This window comes from Phascolarctos cinereus, unplaced genomic scaffold (genome assembly GCF_003287225.1).
Source record: "Phascolarctos cinereus isolate Bilbo 61053 unplaced genomic scaffold, phaCin_HiC Scaffold_1;HRSCAF=81, whole genome shotgun sequence".
Taxonomy (NCBI): domain Eukaryota; kingdom Metazoa; phylum Chordata; class Mammalia; order Diprotodontia; family Phascolarctidae; genus Phascolarctos; species Phascolarctos cinereus.
This window is the reverse complement of record NW_027555514.1, coordinates 52,707,793-52,731,580: the sequence shown is the minus strand read 5'-3', so window position 1 is coordinate 52,731,580 and position 23,788 is coordinate 52,707,793. Positions and strand designations below refer to the sequence as shown.

General features: G+C 40.5%; 1 protein-coding gene across 1 annotated transcript in view; it reads left to right on the top strand.

Annotated features, from left to right (window-relative positions):
* Positions 1-9,175, top strand: part of FAM171A1 (family with sequence similarity 171 member A1) — a 195,726-nt gene extending 186,551 nt beyond the window's left edge. The window contains 5 exon segments of the mRNA XM_020987503.2: positions 1,352-1,468; positions 5,255-5,369; positions 6,193-7,048; positions 7,050-7,643; positions 7,645-9,175. Coding sequence (XP_020843162.1) covers positions 1,352-1,468; positions 5,255-5,369; positions 6,193-7,048; positions 7,050-7,643; positions 7,645-7,902 — 1,940 coding nt within the window. The 3' untranslated portion in view covers positions 7,903-9,175.
* Positions 9,176-23,788: the final 14,613 nt, after the last annotated feature.

Sequence of the window (23,788 nt, the reverse complement as noted above, 5' to 3'; positions counted from 1 at the left end):
CTGTGTTCCCAGGCACCATGTTAAGCTCTAGGGTTACAAACAAAACAACACCTATCTTCAAGGTGTTTATATTCTGTTGAGGGTAGGAATGAAACAACACGTGCATTTTCCTTCTGCTGTTCATTTTATAGATGAGAAAACTGAAGCAAACAAGGTTAAATGACTTGCCCAGGGTCACACAGCTAGTAAGTATTTGAGGACAGATTTGAATTCAGGTAGATGAGTCTTCCTGATTCCAAGCCCAATGGTCTACACACTATGACGCCACCTAGCTGCCCTAACAACAACAAATATCTGTTCTGTGCCCAGGCACCACATTTTGTTTTTGAGTTGTTTTTTTTTTTAACTATTGTTTTTTTTTTTTAATTTTTGGCTAGGCAGTCGGGGTTAAGTGACTTGCCCAGAGTCACACAGCTAGTAAATGTTGTGTATTATGTGTCTGAGACCAGATTTGAACTCAGGTCCTCCTGACTCCAAGGCCACAGCTCTATTTTTTTTTTTTAATTTATTTGGCTAGGCAGTGGGGTTAAGTGACTTTCCCAGAGTCACACAGCTAGTAAGTGTTATGTGTCTAAGGCCAGATTTGAACTCAGGTCCTCCTGAATCCAGGGCCGGTGCTCTATCCACTGTGCTACCTACCTGCCCCTCAGGCACCATGTTAAGCTGTAGAGTTGCAAACAGAACAGTACCTGCTCTCAGGGTGCTTGTTTTCTACTGGGGGTGGAGACCTAGGAGTAAAACATGTACAGTTTCCTCTACCACCTACATACTCAAATGAAACCATGTATATGAAGTGCCCTGTAACGCTTAAAACATCAGAAAAATATCTGTTATTGTCATATCCCATTTAAGAGGCTGGGATCTCTTCCTTAGAAAGAAAGAACCAAAGATATCCAGAAGCTGAAACTGGAAGGATCCATGGAAATTGCCCCTGGTTGTCCAGAACCATCATTTCACCTCTTTAATTATAAAATATGATAGATAAAATTCTGTATGGGTGGCTTTTATCCACTGAAGTCCTACTGTGGTACCACCTCATAGCATGAAGGTGTTTCCCCCATTCTTGAAATGTGGGCACAAGCTTCAACAGATCCCACCAATCTTCAAATCTCGATACAGAATGTCCATTGTCTGGGGAAGAAGGTGACTCATCACTGACTTGGCCACACACTGTTGAATTTCTTAGCCATAGCGTCTCTCAAAAGATGGTCTACTAAGTTGAAAAAGGGCTATGATTTGCATCAAGAAATCACAGAACCCTGAGGTACTAATAGGGCTTTTAAAATGTTTTCTCTTTTAAGCAAACAGGATTTGATTTCATACATTTGACATTCTGCTCTGAATCCCACAGGAACGTGGCTGAAAAGTGGCTTAGGCCTCGTACAGCAGGAAGGGAATCAGCTGACGTGGACCTACATTGCCCCACAGCTGGGGTACTGGGTGGCAGCCATGTCTCCCCCCAACCCAGGTAAAGCAGAACAAAACCCTGTGAATGTTTGTCAAGACTGCATGCTCGGGTCTTTGTGTGTGTAGACTGTGAGCAGGCAGTCATAGATAACTAAGGAAATCTTGCTGAATGAATGAATGAAAGAAAAAACATTTTGGGGGTGTTTCCTGTGTTCTAAGAGCCGGGCATACAAATAGAAAAAGCAAGATAATCCTTGCATTCAGAAAGTTCATGCAGAAAAGAAAATTCAGCTCCAGGAGAGATAGAAAGGCTCAGAAGTCTTAAGAAATCAGCTGTAGGGTGGATGGCAAGGTCCAGAAATCCTTAGATTAGAGTGAATCCAACAGGTCAAATGGCAGGGCAAAGAGTCCAGAGGGTGTAGAGGGAACCTTGGCATTGAGTGGGAGGGCAGGTGGTAAGTACTAGTGATCTTCCATTCTCTGTCCCACTGGAAGGGAGGTGGGAGTAATCTCCCATGTCAATCATGACTTTGAAGATTTTTTTTTAAATTTAATAAGTTGAATTCTGAAAATAGTACTTAAAATCTATGGGAAAATCCCATTTTGCATCATTATTATGATGTCACTGGAATAAAAAATACGCATAAAATGTTATTTCCTCTCTTACACTATGACAACTCCCATAAGACATTCTTAGACAAAAGCCAGAAGAGGCACAAAAGGCCACACTGACCAGCTCCCCCATGCCCCCCCACTCACCCTGTGCTTGATAAAATCAGCCAAGTCATGCTGCTTATCTGAACACATGCTCACCAATTATTTCCCTCTTTTTTTTTTAGTTCCTACATAGTTTATTTATTCTCTGATGAAAAATGATCTTTCTGGATAAACATCATCCATAGTACCTTTTATTCGTTCTTTTTGCCAGCACCGACATTTACTTCTGCAGTACCCCTGACTTTTCTTCATTCTGTTCTTGCATTCCTTTTGCTGTTTTCTTGATGTCTTTTTCTTCACATACAGTCCATGCCTTGCATGTCTGTGCTTTGGTTCATTTTTCTTTGCATAGTCAAGGGAATCATAAATCATGCCAAAGCCTGTTGTTTTGCCACCACCAAAATGGGTTCTGAGTCCAAAGACAAAAATGATGTCTGGAGTTGTCTTGTATATCTTGGCCAGTTTTTCTCAAATTTCAGTCTTGGGCACTGTGGCCTTTCCAGGATGAAGGACATCTGTAACCATCTGTTTACGCTGAAGAAGTCTGTTTGTCATGAACTTCCTGGTTCTGATAGTTACAGTGTCATTCATGGTGGTGGCTGGCTCCTCGAGCTTCAGGAGAGGGAAAGGGCGGCAAGAGGCAACAGCCAATCTGTATCCCTCTTTTTTGAAAATGCTGACTTCTACAATGTCAGTATGCTTACTAGCTTGTTCTCCTCCTCCAGTTAATATTAGCCTTTAGCACTTAAAGCAACTTCACATTTAAAAAATAAAAAAATGTTTTCCCCTTGGATCAATGTGTTACTTACAATTTGGGGTTTGTTCTCTTACTTTTTTTTAAATTTACTTAATATGAGAAATAAGTAGCAAGATCATATAGTCATGGATTTAGCAGTAGGGGCCACCGAGGCATGTGAAGGAGGGACTGTGCTTGTTCTATCTGACCCCAGAAGGCAGAATCAGGAGAAATGGGAAGAAGGTACAAGTTGCTGAGTGTAAGCTTGATGTCAGGGAAAGCTTCCTAAAAATTCGAGTGGAACTGGCTGCCAACGAGGTAGTAGTTCCCCTCCTTGGAGGTCTTCAAGCAGAGATTTGTAGACCACTTACTTTTCACTAGATGGGGATTGATTACATGTATGGGCTGGACAGATGATTGCTGAAGGCCCTTCCAGATCACAAATTCTGTGATAGTCAAAGCTCTCCATGTTATAGATGGAGAAACTGAGGCCTAGAGAAGTTGAGTCATATGCGCAAGGTCACACAGATGACCTTGGATCATAGATGTGGCAAAACTGGGATATGAGCCTAAGTCATTTGACTTTAAAGCCAGTATTTTCCCACTGTACCATTCTGCTCCCTGCTTTCTCCATGTTTGTAGTGTTTGGCTATGTCTGTATTTACGTGATACAGTATATACCTTTTATATGCATACCTTTATACACATACATGTATGTATATACATACATACCTTGATATACTATTTACATGATATGATATATAAGAATGCCTTCCTTCCTGTGTCCTATTGTGATGTATATTGGTATATCTTGGTGCATATAAATGATTAACAGTGTACAGTTATTTGGACTGGTCTGGGTTCTTTACATTAATCATTTTGATCATAAGATCATTTGTCGGAGGGCTTAAGTTAGAGCTTTCATCTGCTCAAATAGCAAGGCTTAAATATATATACCACAACAAAACTTAGAACCAAAACCATAACCACTTAAGCCTCCAGGATCCAGATGGCCGCCATGCTAACCTTGGCTACAGCTACACTTTTCTTGTTCATTAAAGAGCTGTCTTTATCCTTGTATTGAAAATATACATCATCAGATAACTTGAGGCAGCTGGTGGCACAGTTGAATGGAGCACTCAGATATGGAGTCAGGAAGGCCTGAGTTCAAATCCTGCCTCAGACATTTACTAACTGTGTGACCCTGGGCAAGTCACTTAACCTTCATCTACTTCAGTTTCTTCAACTGCAAAATGGGGGTAATAATAGCACCTACCTCACAGGATTGTTTGAGGATGATAAAATGAGATTAATATTTGTAAAGTGCTTTATGAACCTTAAAGCACTTATAAATGCTACGTATAGGGGGAGCTAGGTGGCGCAGTGGATAGAGCACCGGCCTTGAAGTCAGGAGGAACTGAGTTCAAATCCAACCTCAGACCAAACACTTGACACTTACTAGCTGTGTGACCCTGGACAAGTCACTTAACCCCAGTTGCCTAAAAAAAAGGTAAAATAAATTCTGTGTGTGTGTGTATGTGTGTGTGTGTGTATACATATATATATATATATATATATATATATATAATATATATATATATATATGTATACACACACACACACACACACATATTTTTTCCAGATAAGAAACAGTAATCTGTACCTTCAATATGCCTTTTGAGATTTGGCATATAACAGTGCAATAAATGTTTTTTTTAAATCCTAATGTCAGTTTTTTCACACATTTAGACTAGGTGATTTATTTTCAGGAGAGAAAGGGATGGATGTTATCCCAGAGGTCAAATGAGATAATGCACATTTGACATTTTTCGAACCTTAAAGCCCTCTATAGGCATTAGCTGCTATTGTTGTTATTATAATTATGTATTACTATTATTGTAATAACGTTCATAAAGCACAGGGCACTGCAGGTCATAGATGCTTCATAAATGTTTGGTGAATTGACTTTAATTGCTATAAAGGAAGGTGAGAGGCAAACCTAAGTAATCTTGTAACTTCTCCCCATTGATAAAAGCTCCTCATTCTTGAGCCTTCTCTCTTAATTTTTCAATATTCTGCTCACATATGTTCAGTTTTTTTCACTGAAAACCAAACCATGGCCCTGGAGATGGTTGCTCTAGCATTTAAATAATCATCTCTCCAAAGAACTTGTAGCAACGGGGGTAGGCAGGCAGGAATAGGGTGTTGAAGGGAGGAAGAAGGAGCTACAGATTCCCCAGTGAGAGTCAGGGGTTCTGCCGGCTCCTCTAAAGAACCCTTTCACCTGGCTCCTGGCACAGGAGAAGCGGGAGCTGAGCAGATCTTCTCTAATTGTCTTCCTTTCTGTTAGACGGTTCTCACCTATTTCTAAAATGCTGTTTTCTGACCTTCCAGGTCCTGTTGTAACACAAGACATAACTACGTATCACACGGTATTTCTTTTGGCCATTTTAGGAGGAATGGCCTTCATACTTTTGATTTTGCTGTGTCTTCTTTTGTATTATTGCAGGTAAAGTTCTATCACTTTGGCCTTTTCAATTGAATGTTTCTTGTGTAAGAATGTTTTATTTTACTAGATAATAAAAGTGTAATTTCCGCCCCCCCATAGGATAAAATGGAGGGGACAGGTCAGATTAGAGAGGAAGTCAAATGGGAAAGGATTCTAAAAACTGACCGTTACAAGAAGAATCACAAAAGAAAAGAATAGCAAGAAACAGGGCAGGACACACCATGTGGAGCCCTGCAAAGAACAAATGTTAAAATAAGAGCTGGGTTTAGTGGAGTAGGGAAGGGGAGGAGGGCAGGCATCATTAGACAGTTTTGATACAGACCAGTGGATTGGAAAGGATATTAAAACACCTCTGATCCAAAAAATGATCAGCTATATGTCTTAAGGACAAATCAGGTTTCAAATGACTGTTTCAGTGTTTTGTGTATATGTGTATAGAATATATAGAATATAATATATGTATATATTATATATGTATGTTATATATAAAACACCAAATATAATATATGTATTATGTATTTATCATAATATATATACCCCAAAAAGCCTTATCCTCAATTACATAGTAATCTTTTTTTTATAGTGACTAGATGCTGTTTTTATTTATGAATGCCTGATGACAACCTCTTCATGGTATATACTCCGAACTAAATTAAATTGTCCAGGGGGAGGGGAATAGGAAAGAGTCCCTAATTCTTGTGTATATGGTTTGCTAATTTTGTTCCTTTTTATAGAGAGAATTAAGATTTCCATCACAGTTTGAAACCGTACTCATGATAGAAACCATATAATTTTTGGTTTGGGATTTCATTTCTTATTACAGGAGGAAATGTTTAAAACCTCGTCAGCACCATAGAAAACTTCAGCTCTCTACAGCCCTAGACAGTTCCAAAAAAGATCAGTCAACGTCCATGTCACACATAAATTTACTGTTTTCCCGACGAGAATCGGAATTTCCTGGCACCTTGTCAGTTGCCAGCCACGGGCGCCCAGATCCATCAGGCACAAAGGAAATGATTGGTGGTGTTCATACAGAGATGCTGTCTTCCAGTGGTGAAGTAGATTTGCACACCCCAATGCTCAAACTTTCATACAGCACCTCACAAGAATTTAGCTCCCGAGAGGAACTCCTTTCCCACAAAGAAGAGGATAAAAGCCGAATATCCTTTGATAATCTGACACCAAGTGGGACCTTAGGAAAGGACTACCATAAATCTGTGGAGGTTTTTCCTTTAAAATCAAGAAAATCTGTAGAGAGAGAAGGCTATGAATCCCCGCTGAAGGATGATTACAGGAGGAGTTATAATGCTATGTTGTCCCAGCCTTTATTTGAAAAGCAAGACAGAGAAATCCAAGCCTCTATTAATCACATTTCTGCAGGAAGCAAGCTCACTGTTCAGGAACAAATGTACCCTACATCGTCATCACCTGAAAAAGAGCAACTGCTAGACCGCCGGCCAACGGAATGTATGATGTCCCGCTCCGTGGATCATCTCGAAAGGCCGACCTCTTTTCCTCGGCCAGGCCAGCTGATCTGCTGCAGCTCCGTTGACCAGGTCAATGATAGCGTTTATAGGAAAGTCTTGCCTGCTTTGGTCATCCCCGCTCATTATATGAAATTGCCAGGGGACCATTCCTATGTGAGCCAGCCACTGGTTGTCCCAGCGGACCAGCAACTTTGATATAGAAAGACTTCAGGCAGAGTTTTCCAACCCTCATGCCCAACTCTTCCCACATCCCTCCACCCAGATGCAATCCCAGCAGCTATCTTCACAAGCAATATCGCAGCAGCACTTACAAGATGCAGGCTCCCGTGAGTGGAGCCCACAGAATGCTTCCATGTCAGAATCTCTGTCCATCCCTGCATCCCTTAACGATGCAGCTTTGGCTCAAATGAATAGCGAGGTACAGCTTCTAACTGAAAAGGCTCTCATGGAACTGGGGGGAGGGAAGCCACTTCCCCATCCTCGAGCATGGTTTGTGTCTCTGGATGGAAGATCTAATGCTCACGTTAGACATTCATACATTGATCTCCAAAGAGCTGGAAGGAACGGGAGTAATGATGCCAGTTTAGATTCTGGTGTTGATATGAATGAACCAAAATCTGCCCGAAAGGGGAGAGGAGACCATTTATCCCTTCAGCAGGGGCACCCGCCTGTGCAGGAGCATCAGCATAGAGAGCAGAGTGTCCCAGATAGCACGGCCTACACACAGCTAGTGTACCTGGATGATATGGACCAAAGCGGCAGCGAGTGCGGAACCACGGTGTGTACCCCCCGAGGACAGCGCCCTGCGTTGCCTGTTGGATGGGGCTGGTCGGAGGAGTGGTACCCAGCTGCCCAGCCTACAGGAGGAAACGATAAAGCGAACTGTGGAAGCCCCACCTGAGCCATTAGCCAGTCCCGAACGTGGAAGATCTGCCCATGAGGAAGACGAAGATGATGAAGATGATGAAGACGACCAAGGAGAAGACAAGAAGAGCCCATGGCAAAAGCGAGAAGAAAGGCCACTGATGGCTTTTAACATAAAGTGAGCTGTTGCAGATCCACCTTTCTGTGGAGTATAAAGTTGCCAAATATTCTTTCTATGGAAGCGCTTACTTGTTTGTGGAAAAGACAAAAAAAAAAACCACACAATGGCAAGTGTGGACAGCGGACTTGGGTTGCATTACTGTTTGCTGTGTAAATGTTAGAAAGGAATTAAAGTTATTACTCAGAAAAAAAAACTGATTTTAATGGATGTCTCCAGTGAGATGGCTGAAAGTAGGTTTTGAATGTTATCCCACATACTTGATACTTATGTTCATCACCAAGGACGTGGAGGGGAAAACAAACATTAGGTATAATGACCTCACTTCTCTCTCAGAATATGGGAATAGTTGGGATTTTTTTTTTTGCATTTCTTGAATCAATTTTATTATGATAATTCTACTGTAAAGCATTTATTAAAAATTCTTTTTTGGCACTTAGTGTCCGAGGTATGCGTTATCTCCAAGGAAGGCTATGCGTTGCTGCTCTTTAGTAAAATTTTGCTTAGGTTATGCTTTGGGGTTTGTTTTTTTAAGTTTATTTGTTTTGTTGTTTTGGTTTTTTTACACAACTTGGTTGTAAACATTTTATGGCTTTGTTTTAACAGATTTCATTTTTAAGTGATTGATTTTAATGTCTCCCTTCAGGAACTCTTGTGAGTTGCATCTCTAAATATTAAAGCCTTTTTATGAAACCAAACTGAATTTGGTGTCAGCTAAGAGTCCTTCAATTCTGGTCCCATGAATTCCAAGTGCCTTTTTTACAGTGACAATAGACGGCCCCTTTTTTTGCTCACTTCTTTAATTGTACTGGCTGGATTTTTATAAATTGATGAAATTATATGCTCTTTCTTTTTTCTTTAAACTGCATGCTGCCAAGTGCCCATTTGTGCTGAGTATCTCTCATTTCAGGACAGTGTATTCTCTAGTTATCATGTGTAATGTGGATTCTGTTTAGCTAAGATAGACTATAGGACATTTTAAAGACACCTTTTCCTACCTTTCCTGTTGGCTGGGTGGCCAAGATTATGGTTTCATTGACTTTGTATAGATGGTTGCTTAACTCTGGAATCTGTGGGCTGAGCTTGCTTAACATAGAGTATGGACTGAGCAAGTGGACTGAATGTGTTTAAAAAGTATATATTAAAAAAAAAAACCGTATGTACTTACTCTCCAAAAGTGCCAGAATGTCTCTTCTGTGCATTCTCTTTAAAGAGCTGCTTGGTTATCCAAAAATTATCATTCAGAAATAAACTCTGGAAAAAAAAACACAAACGAACCAACCTATGTTGTGGTTATTTTAATTCACTGGGAGCCTTAAGGTTTTCCAAACTGTATGATTTTCATATTTTTGCGGTAGGAATTAGGCATACTATTTTTCACCCCCAGAAAATATGTTTATTGGCTCACAGAATGATAGTTTTTAGAATTGAGTGAACTTTCGAGTACGCCTAGTCGAACTCCACTTTCATTTTATGTAGGAAGGTAATGAAACCTAGAGAGGGGAACTTTCCTGAGGTTACCCAGCCTGGATAGTAACTGGGATCATGGGATCAAAAAGGTTCGTGACTGGAAGAGAATGTAGAGACAATTAAACCAACTTCCCCATTTTACAACTTTCGCCTAGTCCAGTCGAAAGAGGCAAATAGGCTTGGGATCATAAATTTAGATCTGGGAGGCCCTTTAGAGGACATCTGATCTAGTTCAACCCTTTCCTTTTACAATCAAGGAAGCTTAAAGAATAGAACCCAAATTTCCTGATTTCCAGTATAGTACTTTTTGTACTACGCCACATTGCCTTTTGTTCCTTTTGAGTCATTTTCAGTTGTGTCCAGCTCTTCGTGACCCCATTTGGGGTTTTCTTGGCAAAGAGACTAGAGTGGTTTACCATTTCCTTGTCCAGCTCATTTGACAGATGAGGAAACTGAGGCAAACAGGGTAAGTGACTTGCTCAGAGTCACACAGCTAATAAGTGTCTCAGACTGTATTTGAACTCACAAAGATGATACTTCCTGACTTCAGGCCCAGCATTCTAGCCACTGCACCACCTAGCCTTTTGTAAAGACAGAATTTAAATATGTATAGACTTCTAGGGATTTTGAACTTTTATTATAGTAAACTTAATATTTCTTTACCTTAAAAGTAAAACTTTCATTTAATTTCTTTGAGAACACAGCTCACATGCAGCTTATTGATTTTCTAATCACCTGATATGTTATATATGCAAGGGTAGCTTTATGTTGATGTATTGCACATAAGGAAAGACACAATATCATTGCCTAAGAATGTGACATTTTGTATTTGTGGCTTGGTGTTGGGCCACATTGTCACTGCTCCAAGGATGATTGCATTGAAATGAGCAGGACAATCCCAGATTTGTGAAGCTGCTTGCTAAATCATTAATGGAGATGTTAGTACGTAGAACAGATTGTTTGGCAAAAATAAGTTCAGCTTGCTATGTTTACTGTAACAGCTACTTTACAAAATCTTTACTGCATAAATCCCATAGTGACAGGCAGAATTATGATCGAGCTAACTGAATTTATTGTTTTCTGTTTTAAATGTCATGATTAATGTTCTACTTTAAAAGGGAAAACTATTGGGATGATCCATCACTGTTGATCAACTAAGTGGATATGAGCCCATGGTGAGCCTAGTAAGTCACATGTTATTCAGAAGTGGATGTTCTCACTTAGAGACAACAGATAAATCTCTTCCGAACCTGACTAGGTCCATAAGCTACCACTATCACTGCCATGAGTTTAGTTTTCCCCCAAAGAATAATAGATTCATCAATTTAGAGCTGTAAGCTTAGAAACCTAGAATCTCTTTGGTCCAACACCTTTGTTAATAGAAGAGATCACTGAGACCTGATGAGGTTAAGGGATTTGCCCAAGGCACAAATGAGATTTGAATGTGATTCCAAGTTCAATAGGGTTTTATTTCCCCATCTTTCTAACTCTTTCCACTACACTATGTTCCATCCTCATCATTTTTTACAGGAGAGGAAACTGGAACCCAGAGGAGAGTTAAGTGATTTGTCCAAAACTACACAGAGAATAAGTGATTGACCCAGAAAGTGGACCTACATCTTTAGACTCTAGAACTAGAGTTCTTTTCTCTAAGTCACAGTGAAGAGTAGATGATGCTTGACATCAGGAGTGCTTAACCTTGGTTGTATCCTGGACCACTTTGACAGTCTGGCAAAACCCACATACTTCTCAGAATCATGTTTCTAAATAAATAAAATAAAACACATGGGATTACAAAGAAAACCAATTACATTGAAATATAATTATCAATTTTTTTTTTAAGTTCATGGATCATAGGTTAAGAACCTCTGGTCTGTGTCAGGTGATTTGAATGGCACTAACATGTTTGCTTGTTCCAAAATATCTCTCTACCACCTGTGACCAGGGGTGAGGAACCTGCAGCCTTGAGGCCACATGTGGCCCCCTAGTTTGGATTCAGTCAAGTGGCCTCACTTGAGGACCTACAGAGCCACTTGTGGCCTCAAGGCCGCAAGTTCTGTACCCCTACCCCTGAATGTTCAGTACCTGAACTTCCTACCATTAATCATACCTTCGGGATAGAGTACCAGACTTGGAATCAAGAACTCCTGAATTCAGGTCCTGCCTAAGACATTTACTAGCTGTGTGACTCTAGGCGCATCACTTAACTTCCTTCAGCCTCAGTTTACTCACCTGTAAAATAGGAATCATAATACGACTTAACTCACAGAGTTGTTCTGAGTATTCCGTTAGTTAATATAAGTAAAATGCTCACACGCACACATGCAGGACACACACACACACACACATATATACCTTAAATTACTACATGAATCCTGTGTATTACTAGTATTGTCAGTATCATCATCATCATTATTATTTGGGCTAAGGTCTCAATGACTCTTAACAGAATGCAAATGTGTTACATGGGAGGGCTAACATTTTACCAAACTGTTAGTGCCTACTGTCACATTAGTTAACAGGCATTGATTAAGTGCTTACTGTGTGCCACAGATGAGTATCAGTCAGCTGGGGAGCTTTGGGAACAGTAAGGGTAGAAGCCAGGAAAGGTCTGAAACAGGGCAGCAGTGAGGGGCTTTGGGTCTGCTGAGAGTGGCCCCTAGACATTGTACGCTGCCTAGCAGCTAGAGCCCAAAGCATGTTTTGCCTCCCTCCGGTTTGGTTTCATCTCTGCAGAGCTGGCCAGCCAGAGCATACAAGCTCTTGTTTTTCTTTCATCAGCCCCAGCATAAGGTTGGAAGGAGAGCCCTGAAGTGAGAAGGTAAAAATCACCTTTTCTGTAGCGTGGCCTCCTTCAGTATCTGGCCAAGATCAGACGATTCAGAAATATAGTATTGTCTGAAGAAATAAACCGAACGCTGAAGTCATCGGGTTTACGCCACCTAGTGGTGGATTTTCATCGGTTCGCAATGGAGATTGTCTGTTCTTTACCCTTAAAGAAAGGAACCAGCTAAGGGGGTCTTATTCTAGCAGGGGAAAATTGTTTATTTTATTGAAGCAACACAATGAATTTTACATGAGCAGACCTGGATGGAGTGGAGCTAGCCAGAGAACAGAGTGAATGCAGTCAATGCCACACGCTTAAATTGCAGCAGAGCATTTCACAAACACTCCTAGGATCATAGATTGACAGCTAGAAAGGCATCAGGGCCAGCCTCCTCGGTTTAAAGATGATGGAACTGAGCTTCAGGTTAAATGACTTGTCCAAGGTCACAAGAAGAAGTGATAAGAGAAGAAGTGATAAGTGATTGAAGGAAGATCTGTACCCATGTTCTATGACACCAAATGAAGTTGCTGTCTAACCCAAAGACCGTAAGAAACCCACCTGGAAGCCAGTAACAGATTAAGCTAGATCTTAATTGGCAAAGAGCTGATTATTCTCAGTTTGATCCCAAGCTCATCTAGTCCAACACCCTTATTTTACAGGTAGGGAAACTGAGGCCCGCGAAAGCTCAGTGACTTGCCCAAGGATGCTCACTGACATAAAAGTCCATCTCGTTACGCTAGCATTCTCCTAGGTTTGCTATATTTGGTTGAAACTGTGTGGCACCATCGTCTCAGAGGAGTCAAATTTAAAAGTAACCCAAAGAGTAATGGATAGGATGCCTTATTGTTACAAGTAGAATAGACCATCCTTACCAAAGATGGCTTGCATGTGATAAAATATACGGGAATGGTTGCTAGGGACAGTTATGACTGAAAAAGAATTAAGTGAGTCACGTAGCAAGAATGGACAAACAATAGAGACAGAAGAATATATTGAAATCCCTCAAATATTAAAAGAACAAAAGGAAGGCCTCTGTACGTAGTGGGTACTAGAGAGTAGAAAAGGGGCAGTGATCTACACAGAGGAGAGAAAAGCATCCCTGCAGGGGCAGCTAGGTGGTGCAGTGGATAGAGCACCGGCCCTGGATTCAGGAGGACCTGAGTTCAAATACGGCCTCAGACACATAACGCTTACTAGCTGTGTGACCCTGGGCAAGTGACTTAACCCATTGCCTAGAAAAAAAAAGAGAAAAAAGAAAAGTATCCCTGTCAGAGAAATCATGGGCCCATTAAAGTATGTGTGACATACTGTGGTAGGCCAGGAAAAAGAGGGCAGTAGGGAGGAGCAAAGATGAGTGAAACATAGCTCTTACCCTCAAATAGCATAACAATTAGAGCTGCGATGTCACTTTTGGAAAATTAAGTATTCTCAGATTACCTCACTGCATTGTATTATCCTCAATTTATATGTTGCTATATTCTCATTTCTATTATTTTCAGTTTGTAAACTGAAGAGGATAAGTACTATTTAAGTAATATAATAAATATATTAATATTATTGAAGTGTTGATTATTAATACTGAATTTTATTATTCAGTTATATAATTAATATTATTTCTTATTAATATTATTTCTTAATAATAAATGTAATTACTTCAGCAAGAGGGAAGAACATAGAATATTGGATAGAGGACCAGCCCCAAAGTCAATAAAAAAGTTTATTAGTCAACAAGCATTTATAAAACATTTACTATGTGTCAGGTACTGGAGTTTCAAGTCTTATTACTTTTGAGATGTATTTATATATATATATATATATATATATATATATATATATATATATATGTATATGTGTGTGTGTATATATATATAGATATATATATATATCTATATATATATATATATATATATCTGTGTGTGTGTGTGTGTTTTAATTTTTTTTTTTGCGAGGCAGTGGGGTTAAATGACTTGCCCAGGGTCTAATAGCTAATAAGTGTCAAGTGTCTGAGGCCAAATTTGAACTCAGCTCTTCCTGAATCCAGGGTCGGTACTCTATCCACTATGCCATCTAGCTGCCCCAGCTTATGCTATATATTGACTGTGGCCATGGGCAAGTCTTTAACTTCAAAATGCCCACAACAACCCTGTAAGTTATAAGGAAGTTGCCAGTCTACATCAGTAGAAGAAACTCTGAACCAAACATCACAACAGTGATTGAAAAGAATAATTAAGTATTTTGTCCTAATGGTTGGGAAGATATACTGAAGTAAGAGTGAGGGTACAACATCATTCAGACACCAGTCCCCACCACATTCTAAGAACTAAATGTTCTAAAAGAATAGCATGAAAGCCTACAAATAGATAAAGCATTCATGAAAACAAGTGCAGGCCTGTGGACCCAGAACAACAACAGCAACAAAAATAGTAGATCTAATGAAAATGAAGCAGCAGGCATAATGAGTTGCTGCACAGGACTCCCCATCTCCCCCTCCACATTTTTTTTTAATTTTTATACGAATCAGTTTTTGAACTAGGCAAATTAATAGCCACCATATTTTCTGTATGCTGATGTTTATGGTCTCTTAGTCTGGTAGGGTGAGTCTCAAAGTTTTTGAAATTTTGCTCTTTTTTAAAGAATTTAACTTTTTCCCACACATACTGCCCTCCCATATCTTATGGCCACTTTTTTTTATATAAAAGCAAATTTAAATAAATTTTGTTTTGAGAGTTTTCATGATCTTTCTTGATCTCTAGACCAATCTTCAAGTGGACTACTTTGAAGAACAGCAGAAAGAGATAGCAAATAACTGAAGAAAAAGAAGGAGGTAGTGAACAACTGGAGAAATAAAATGAAAACCTTTCAGACCAAGTGAAGTTTTGGCAAGTTAGATCCTTGGAAGATTTTTACAAGGCACAGACACACTAAAATACATACCAAATTTTTTTTTCTGATGTACAGAAATTTTAAGTTACACGTTTAAATAACCAAGAATTATGGCCATTTTGCATATGTTAGTATGGGCACATTCAGTCGTTTGGGTAGAGATCATGTAATCATAGAATTTTAGGGAATGTGCAGTCCAATCCAACCCTTTTTACAGATGGGAAGCTGAAGGCATAGAAAGGTTAAGTGCCTTCGCTCTGTTGGTTATCTCCAGTTTATCCAGTATATAGTTGTTTGAATGTTGTCTTCCCCCATTAGACTGAGAACTCTTTGGGAGCAGGAACTATCTTTTGACTTTTTTTTTATAATGACCCCAAACCCTAGCACTCAGCACATAGTAGGTATCTGGCACATAGTAGGACCTTGATAAGTATTTATGACTGATGGCCCTAGATGGTTTTGCAATTAATAAGTGGCAGAACTAGTACTAGATTCTGGGTCTCCCTAGTACCAGCCCGGTCTTCTTTGACCATATTGGATTATACCATGTTGATTGATTGTTATGATCTCCTCATTTCCCACCTCCCCCCAGGGTGCCTTGTACAGTGCTCTCTGTCTACATAGTAGATGCTCCTGATACATCTCTCAGCTTTCTAAAAAATATATATATACAATATATATAGATATATTTTAAGTATCAGTACAAATTATAAAGTTCCATCTTTGAATTCCTCTTTCTTTTCCTCCTTAGTAAATGTTTGTTGGTGTATTGATAGCTTGATTCACAGGATGCCCTAATCCTGCTCCCTTTTTGCAACTTCAAGGTCTCAGTGACTGTTCAGGAAGCCAGATGCATTTCAGCTAGATTTGAGGAAAATGTTAAAATCCTCCATTGTCTTCGTTTACCTTGGTCCTCCTGCTGGTTCATACCAGCCTTGACCACAAAGCCACCTCCCATCCTCTATAGGAGTGGTGTGGTCTAGAGTGGCCCTTCACTGAAGAAGTCTGAAAGTGTCAGCGTGACACAGAGATGAAAGAGCTATTTATTACACTTTCCTTTGTTCTGGATGGCCTCGCCACCCATGTCAGGGCCACGGCCTACAAGGCAAGAGCATTAGGAGAGGTGCCTGATTTCCCCTGGCAATAACCTTCATAATTTATTCATCACAGGCTGCTCAGCTAATTGCCTTGTAAAATGTGGCACCTGCCTCTTAATGCCTTAATTAAGCTGCTTCATAGTATGTTGATGTGCTTGTTGCTTTAGAAATGAGAAGTTGTTCTAAGATAATGGATACCCAAGGAAGGGACCTCAGAAGCTTTCCAGTCCAATGGCATCGTTTTATAGAGAAGGAGACAGAGAGGTTATGTCCCTTGGGCAAGGTTGACTAGGTGGGATTTGTACTCAGGTGCTCTACTCCAAAGCCAGATTTCTTTCCACTCATTTGTACCATCTAGCTACCTGAGCTGTCCATTGATTGTTTATCATAGCCTGAGTGACAGGCATTCGTCATCAACCTTGTTTGTTTTTTCCAAAAAAAAAAAAAACTATGAAAATAGGGCAGCTAGGTCATGCAGTAGACGGAGCACTGGCCCTGAAGTCAGGAGGACCTGAGTTCAAATTTGGCCTCAGACATTTACTAGCTGTGTGACCCTAGGCAAGTCATTTAACCCCCATTACCTTAAAAAAACCTGAAAATGCTCTAGAAAAACTGCCTGAGTGTCAAGAAAATTTCACAAAGCCCTTCTGTGTAGGGGTGTGTGTGTGTAGATGCATGTGTCGTGTATTCACACATAACTTTAGAGGAGCTTTAGAACCCAATGGATGATAATGATCAAGTAAGTACTGTGATAAACCCCATAAGGAATGTAACAAAAGGACAAGTCACTGTTACTCTTGCCTGTTCCAGAATAGGATCATTGACAGCACTGTTGTTGTTCAGTTATTTCATCGTGTCCAACTCTTCGTGACCCATTTGGGGTTTTCTTGGCAAAGATACTGGAGTGGTTCGCCATTTCCTTCTCCAGCTCATTTTACAGATAAGGAAACTGAGGCAAATGGTTAAGTGACTTGCCCAGGGTGACATAGCTAGTAGTCTCTGAGGCTGTGGATTTGAACTCATTAAGATGAATCTTCCTGGCTCCAAGTCCATTACTCTACCCATTGCACCACCTAGCTGCCCTTACTAGAAATAGCCGCTTGATAAATATGTGTTGAACAAAGGTGCTGACAAAAGACTATTTGACGTCTATTCCTTGTTTATTTAGGATGTTTTGCAAGTATACGAAGGCAGGCTTAGTCTGCAAAAGGGGAAGAGCATGACTAGCCATATGTTGGTTTTCCTTGACATTCCCTTTTTATAGTATTCCTTTTTGAGTAAACTTTCAGGAGGTCAAGGGGAACTTGCCTAGGCCTTTTCTTTGCTATTTAAGACCCATATTTAGCAGGAACCTGTGCTAGTCAACATAGCTGATTTCATTTTCTTTCTCAGCTCGAAAATAATCCTATGCTAATGTTTTCATGTAGAAGCATGTCAGAGAATCACCCCAACCCTAACCACGGCTTGCTTTAGGGCTTGTCTTGGATGCTTGCAGAACTCCTATCTACCAGATCACCAAAATGAAATCCACGTCACTGAGAGAATCGGCCTTGGAAACCTGAGCTCTAAAGCCCTTTCACGACTCTGACAACTGATGGATTTCGAGGGCAAGAAGTTCGTTACATCTACAAGTGGAGAAATGGAAAGTTGTTCAGGTGCCACAGTCACTCATGATTATTTTGTAATGAAAATCCTCTGGAACCAAACTACTGGTTATGGTGAATAGCAGATACATATATAATGGGTTTATTTCTCTCTCAATTTATTATAGAAAGCCACGCAGAACATTGCACTGTAACCAACCAGGTTGGGGAGAAAAAAGGAAAAGATAAGGCTGGTTCCAATACATTTCTTTTCTAGGGAAGGAAGAGACCTCAAGTGTGGTCTCCCCCACTGGAATATAAACTCCTTAAAGGCAAGGACTGTTGCTACTTTGTATTCCCTGATGGCATACATAGGACCTGACATATATGTGCTCAATAAATACTTTGATTGATTGATGTAGGGACTTCATTCTGTCAGTTCAGGATTTCTCCCACATGGAAGAGTTGTCAAAAGAAATTGTCAAAGAAATGAACAATAATAATAAATAATGCATGATTATGTGTCATATATAAATATTATAATTTATTTATTTATAATATATGAATATATATAAATAAATAATAACACATTCATATAGTGCTTCATGGTTTACAAAGAGCTTTTCACACAGGTAACAGATTATGAAATAGAAAGTAACAGAAAACATACATATGTGTGGAACATCCTGTTAAAATAGTATCAGGGTTTCAAAGCTCACACTGAGCTTATACTGGTGAGGGAAGCTAAGGACAAATGTAGCCCATGTCAGCTCTGAAGATCTTTATCCCAATGCCATTTCCACCGATGAGTCAGGACCCAGAGCTTAGCCAGCTCCATCTTCCCCAGTGAGTTCTAGGAGTGATCCTAAGGAATCATTTGACTCAAGGCCTCATGGCTATGCTTCCTACTGAGATTATCAGTCAAGAACCATTTAGTCAGCCTCCAATAGTTTTCTAGAAAGGGGTGTTTACTAAAGTGGCACAATAAGTATAGTCAATATAAAACATCCCCCCATAATGATCAGTGACAGGCTCTCTTGCAAGTACGTACAGAGTCCAGGGGAACGTTTTTATCTGTGACTTGGATAAAGGCATAGATGCCATGCTCGTCAAATTTGTAGATGACACAGAAGTAAAAAGGGACCACTGACATACTGGAGGATAGCCCCCAAAGGAATCTTGACAGGCCAGAGCACAGAGTTGAATCAATAAGATGAAATTCAATAAGAACAAATGTAAAGTTTTCTAGTTGATAGCTGCTACCTCCCCCCCACCAAAAAAAAAAATCAACTACAGAAATACAAGATGGAGGAGGTTTGAAAGGCAGCAACTATTCTGAATGGGATCTGGGGGTTTTAATGGACTGCAAGCTCAATGTGAGTTCAGCAATGTGATGTGGTTGCCCCAAAAACACTAATACTTCCTGGACTGGATTAAGAGGGATGTAGCTTTTAGGAATAGGCAGGTGATAATCCTACTGTACTCTGCCTTAGAAAGACCTCCTCTAGAGTATGATCTTTAGTTCTGGGCACCACGGTTTAAGAGAGTAAATCCTGCCTCAGATGCTTCCTAGACATATGACCCTGGGCAAGTCATTTGACCTGAAGTTTCTCATCTGGAAAATCAGAGTAGTGATCACATTGACCTCACAGTTGTTGTGAAGATCAAATGAGCTAATAGCTGTAAAGTACTTTTAAATCCTTAAAATGAAGCATTGGTGCTGGAGGATGTCCAGATGAGGGCAACCAAGATAATGAAGGGACTTGATTTCATGACATATGAGGATCACACACAATTAGAAGAAGAGAAGACTTGGGGAGAACATGGTAACTGTTCCAAGTATTTGGTGTGGCAGAGGTGACTTGGTCTGTTTGGCCTCAGAGGGCAGAACTTATGGAAGTTGCAAAGAATCCAGTGGGGCTTAATGTCAGGAAAAATTTCCCAAGGGAGAAAGTATAAAAATGGAATGGACTCCCTTGAGAGTTGGTGGGCTTCCACTCCCTGGAGACTGTTAAGCAGAAGCTGGACAACCTTGTGTCAGGTAAATTATAGTGGGGGTGTCTTCATGTTTGGATTGGACTAAGTGGCCACTGAACTCCCTTCCAACTCTCAAATTCATACATTTTTTATGTGATCCTTAAGATAGGTTCGTGCTAGTAGTCCTGTCATTTTACAGATCAGAAAACTGAGGCTCAGATGATAGTCAGCCAACCAACAAGAATTTAATAAGGGGCAGCTAGGTGGCGCAGTGGGTAGAGCACTGGCCCTGAAGTCAGGAGGACCTGAGTTCAAATGCGACCTCAGACCTAACACTTGACACTTACTAGCTGTGTGACCTTAGGCAAGTCACTTAACCCCAATTGCCTTAAAAAAAAAGCCAAAAAGAACTTAGTAAAAGCTTAACTATATGTGTTAAGCATTGAAGATACAAATAGAAAGAATGAAACAATTGTTACTCTTCCTCATTGAGTCTACATTCTAACATAGAGTAGTTGAGCTAGTAGAGAGCAGAGGTGAAACTTAAGCCAGATGCTATTATTCTAAATCCATGTTATTTCTACCATAGTCAGTCAACAATGTAATCCATACGCAGGAACTGTTTCATTTTTGTCTTTGCATCCCCAGTACCTAGCACTGTGCCTGGAACCATGAGCTAGAAGTAATATTTCTTGGGGCAGCTAGGTGGCACAGTGAATAGAGCACCAGCCCTGAAGTCAGGAGGACCCAAGCTCAGATCCAGCCTTAGACCAAACACTTGACATTTACTAGCTGTGTGACCCTGGGCAAGTCACTTGACCCCCAGTTGCCAAAAAAAAAAGTAATATTTCTCACCAAAGAGACCCTGCTTTGGATCAAGAATAGGTTCTAAGAAAATAGGTTAGAATAGATTGATGGAAGAAAATAATTTCCTTCTCTTCATTGCCTCTTGCTTCCGTGAAAGTGGAAACCCCTCAGAGACCAGCCAAAGAAACACAATTGGAAAGCTGGTGCAAATCCCAGGCTACAGATCTCTTGCCCTTTCTGAAAGAACACAGCATTCCCGGAGTAGCAAGAAAAGCGACATAGCCCAACATAGAAGTAGCCCAACCCTGAAGTGGAGCCTGGCGCAACAGAAGAGATGCCTGTCTAACATCAGTGAATTTTTATGCAACTTGCTCTGGTGGCATCCAGATTTGCCAGTGCACCTATAATCCCTGCTGCAAAGGAGGCTGAGGCTAGGGGATCTCTTGTACTTCAGATTTCTAAGCTATAGTGGACTCAGCAGATCAGGTGTGTGCACTAACTATGGCATATGTATGGTGAATCCCTGGAAGTGACGAACCACTAGGTTACAAAGGGAGGGTCAGGTCAGCCCAGGTCAAAAACAGAGCAAGTCAGTGTCCCCCATGCTGATTCATGATGGGATCAGAATTGTGAGTAGACTTTACACTTATAGCCTGGATGAGATGCAGACTTAAAAAAAGACCAGGCTTGAAAAAAAATTGGAGAAGAAGGGACATCAAGGCCCACAGTTCTAGAATTGTGAATTACCCTATAAACATCCTACACGTGTTCCTCACCCCTGTGGTACTTTAAATTTGAGCCTACTTTCTCTTGTGGACGCTGTGCATTGGTAGGAGAATGCACTTCAGGTTTATGAGTAAAATGTTATATTGAAATCATTCTTATTTTTGTTTTCTGATTACTAAATGTTTTGATTAAGAGTTATGGAGTCAGCTGGCTGATTTGTTAAATGGGAAGCACACCAGTAGGGGCTCAGGGAACTAACGTATGCAGTTATAGGAAAGAATCCAGCCACCAAAGCTGTCCTTAGAACTCTGCAAGTGTTCGTTGTAACTGTGGCCACTCCCTAGGGGAATCCCCAGCCTGGGAATTTAAGAGAAGTTTTGGTGAGTGAACTAATGGGGGAACAGGGGAGAAGAAAGAGAGTGAGCAAGAGTGCTTGAATGAGGAAGAATTCTATCCAGAGGAAGTATCCTCTATGATCTTCACAAAAATGAAAGAAACTGTTAAAACTTATCTTTGGAAAAGCAATGTGATTGCAGTACTGGTCTATTTCAATAATTCCCAACTTAAGGCCACCAAAGACATTGAAATAATTACTGGTTTCACTGATCCAACTGCTGCTGCTTTTGCTTATGAGTTACATTGGAAGGTTGGTGTAAAAAATATATATATATAGATATATATATATAGATATATATATATACACACACACACACACACACACACACACGGACACACACTATTTTTGTCTTTTGTTTTGTTTTTTTGTTGTTGTTGTTGTTTTAGGCAATGGGGTTAAATGACTTGCCCAGGGTCACACAGCTAGTAAGTGTTATGTGTCTGAGGCCGGATTTGAACTGAGGTCCTCCTGAATCCAGGGCCAGTGCTCTATCCACTGTACCACCTAGCTGCCCCTACACACACACTATTTTTGACCTTGGAGGTAGAGTGTTCAATGTCTGTAATCTCACCATTGAAGATACAATCTTCGAAGTTGAGGTCAAGCTAAGATTACTCAGCTAGGTAGGAAGAAATATGACTACTCTAAGGTCAGTCATGTCATTACAAAGCTTAAGCTTAAGGACAAGAAGGACATCATTGAGAATTAGAGGGTCATCTACCATCTCTGTACTGTACATGGATTCTTACTTCCTGTACCCAGGTAGTATTGAAACTAACTCCCTCTATGAAGATATTACTTTCTAGAACTCTGTCACCCATGTTTGCTTTGAAGGAGTGAATTCTGACCTCTTTTGTGGCGCACTGGACCCCATGGCAAAGCACTAGGGGATACTAAGCTCTCTAAGTCACAGCTCCTGTGACACTTAGTGTATGGCTTCACTTGATTCCAGCAGTCCAGAAAGTGCTATAGGACTTTTTCAGCATCAAAGAATTAAACCAAGAATAGTTTAAGGCCATTGCCATCCATACTGCTGTCTTGTCCAGGGATAAACCCAAGAAGGTTCAAGACTTGCTGGTATTCCTCCTCTTTCTCTAGATGTTGAAACTATGGCAAGGTTGAGTTCTGATCAAATACAATACCACTATCCTTACCAAACAGACATAGACTTTCATCAGTTACTCAAACATCCGAGCTGGTGTTCTGCTGTTTTATGAAAGTGAAAGTAATGGCAGGGACGACTTGGCAATTTTGAGCTTACAGAAATCTCTCTGGCATGTCCCCCAGCTCGCTAGGACCTCTGAAATTGTTGCAAATGGCATCATGAATGTATCCGATATGGGTCAGAACATGACCAGTAATGAAAGCTGCCTGAGCAAAGAAAAACAATGAGTGCAGGGGCCCCAAAGCTGAGAAACAGAGGCTGATGATGAGAATTGGAGAAGCAAGATGTTATCCAAGAATTCATGTGAGGATTATGCTTTTGACAAAGAAGGCATAGTGACAGATGAGAAACTCCAACGCCAAACTGGTGATGAGGACAAACAGAAGTTTTTGACAAATGTAATTAAATAATCTAGTGACTGGATATGAACCAGGCTTGGAAGGATCTTAGCATTAGCAAAAAGAATTGGAGAAGGCCTACAACCCCAACATTACTCAACTATATTAGAGTGCAGGAGGGCAGCTAGGTGTCAAAGTAGATAGAGGGCCTGGAGTCAGGAAGACTCCTCTTTCTGGTTCAAATGTGGTCTCAGACATTTCCTAGCTGGGCGGGTCACTTAACCTTATTTGCCTCAGTTTCCTTATCTGGAAAATGAGCTGGAGAAGGAAATGGCAGGTCACTCCAGTAACTTCACCAAAACAAAAAAATCCCAGGTCATCTGTAGGGTGGATAGGCAAGATGTCCTAAGGTGCAAGTGGAGGGCAGGATAAGGGTGGTTGACAAGCCCCCAGGGTCACATCAGTAGGTCAGATAACAACACTCTAGATCTGGAGGTGGATGAAATATGGCAGATGGCTTATAAAGCCTGGAAGATCTTAGGATTCAGTAGCAGAGCAGATGTCAAGGCCTGGTGGTTCTCCAGCTCACCAGAAGGGATAGTGTTGGTGCCTTCCATCTC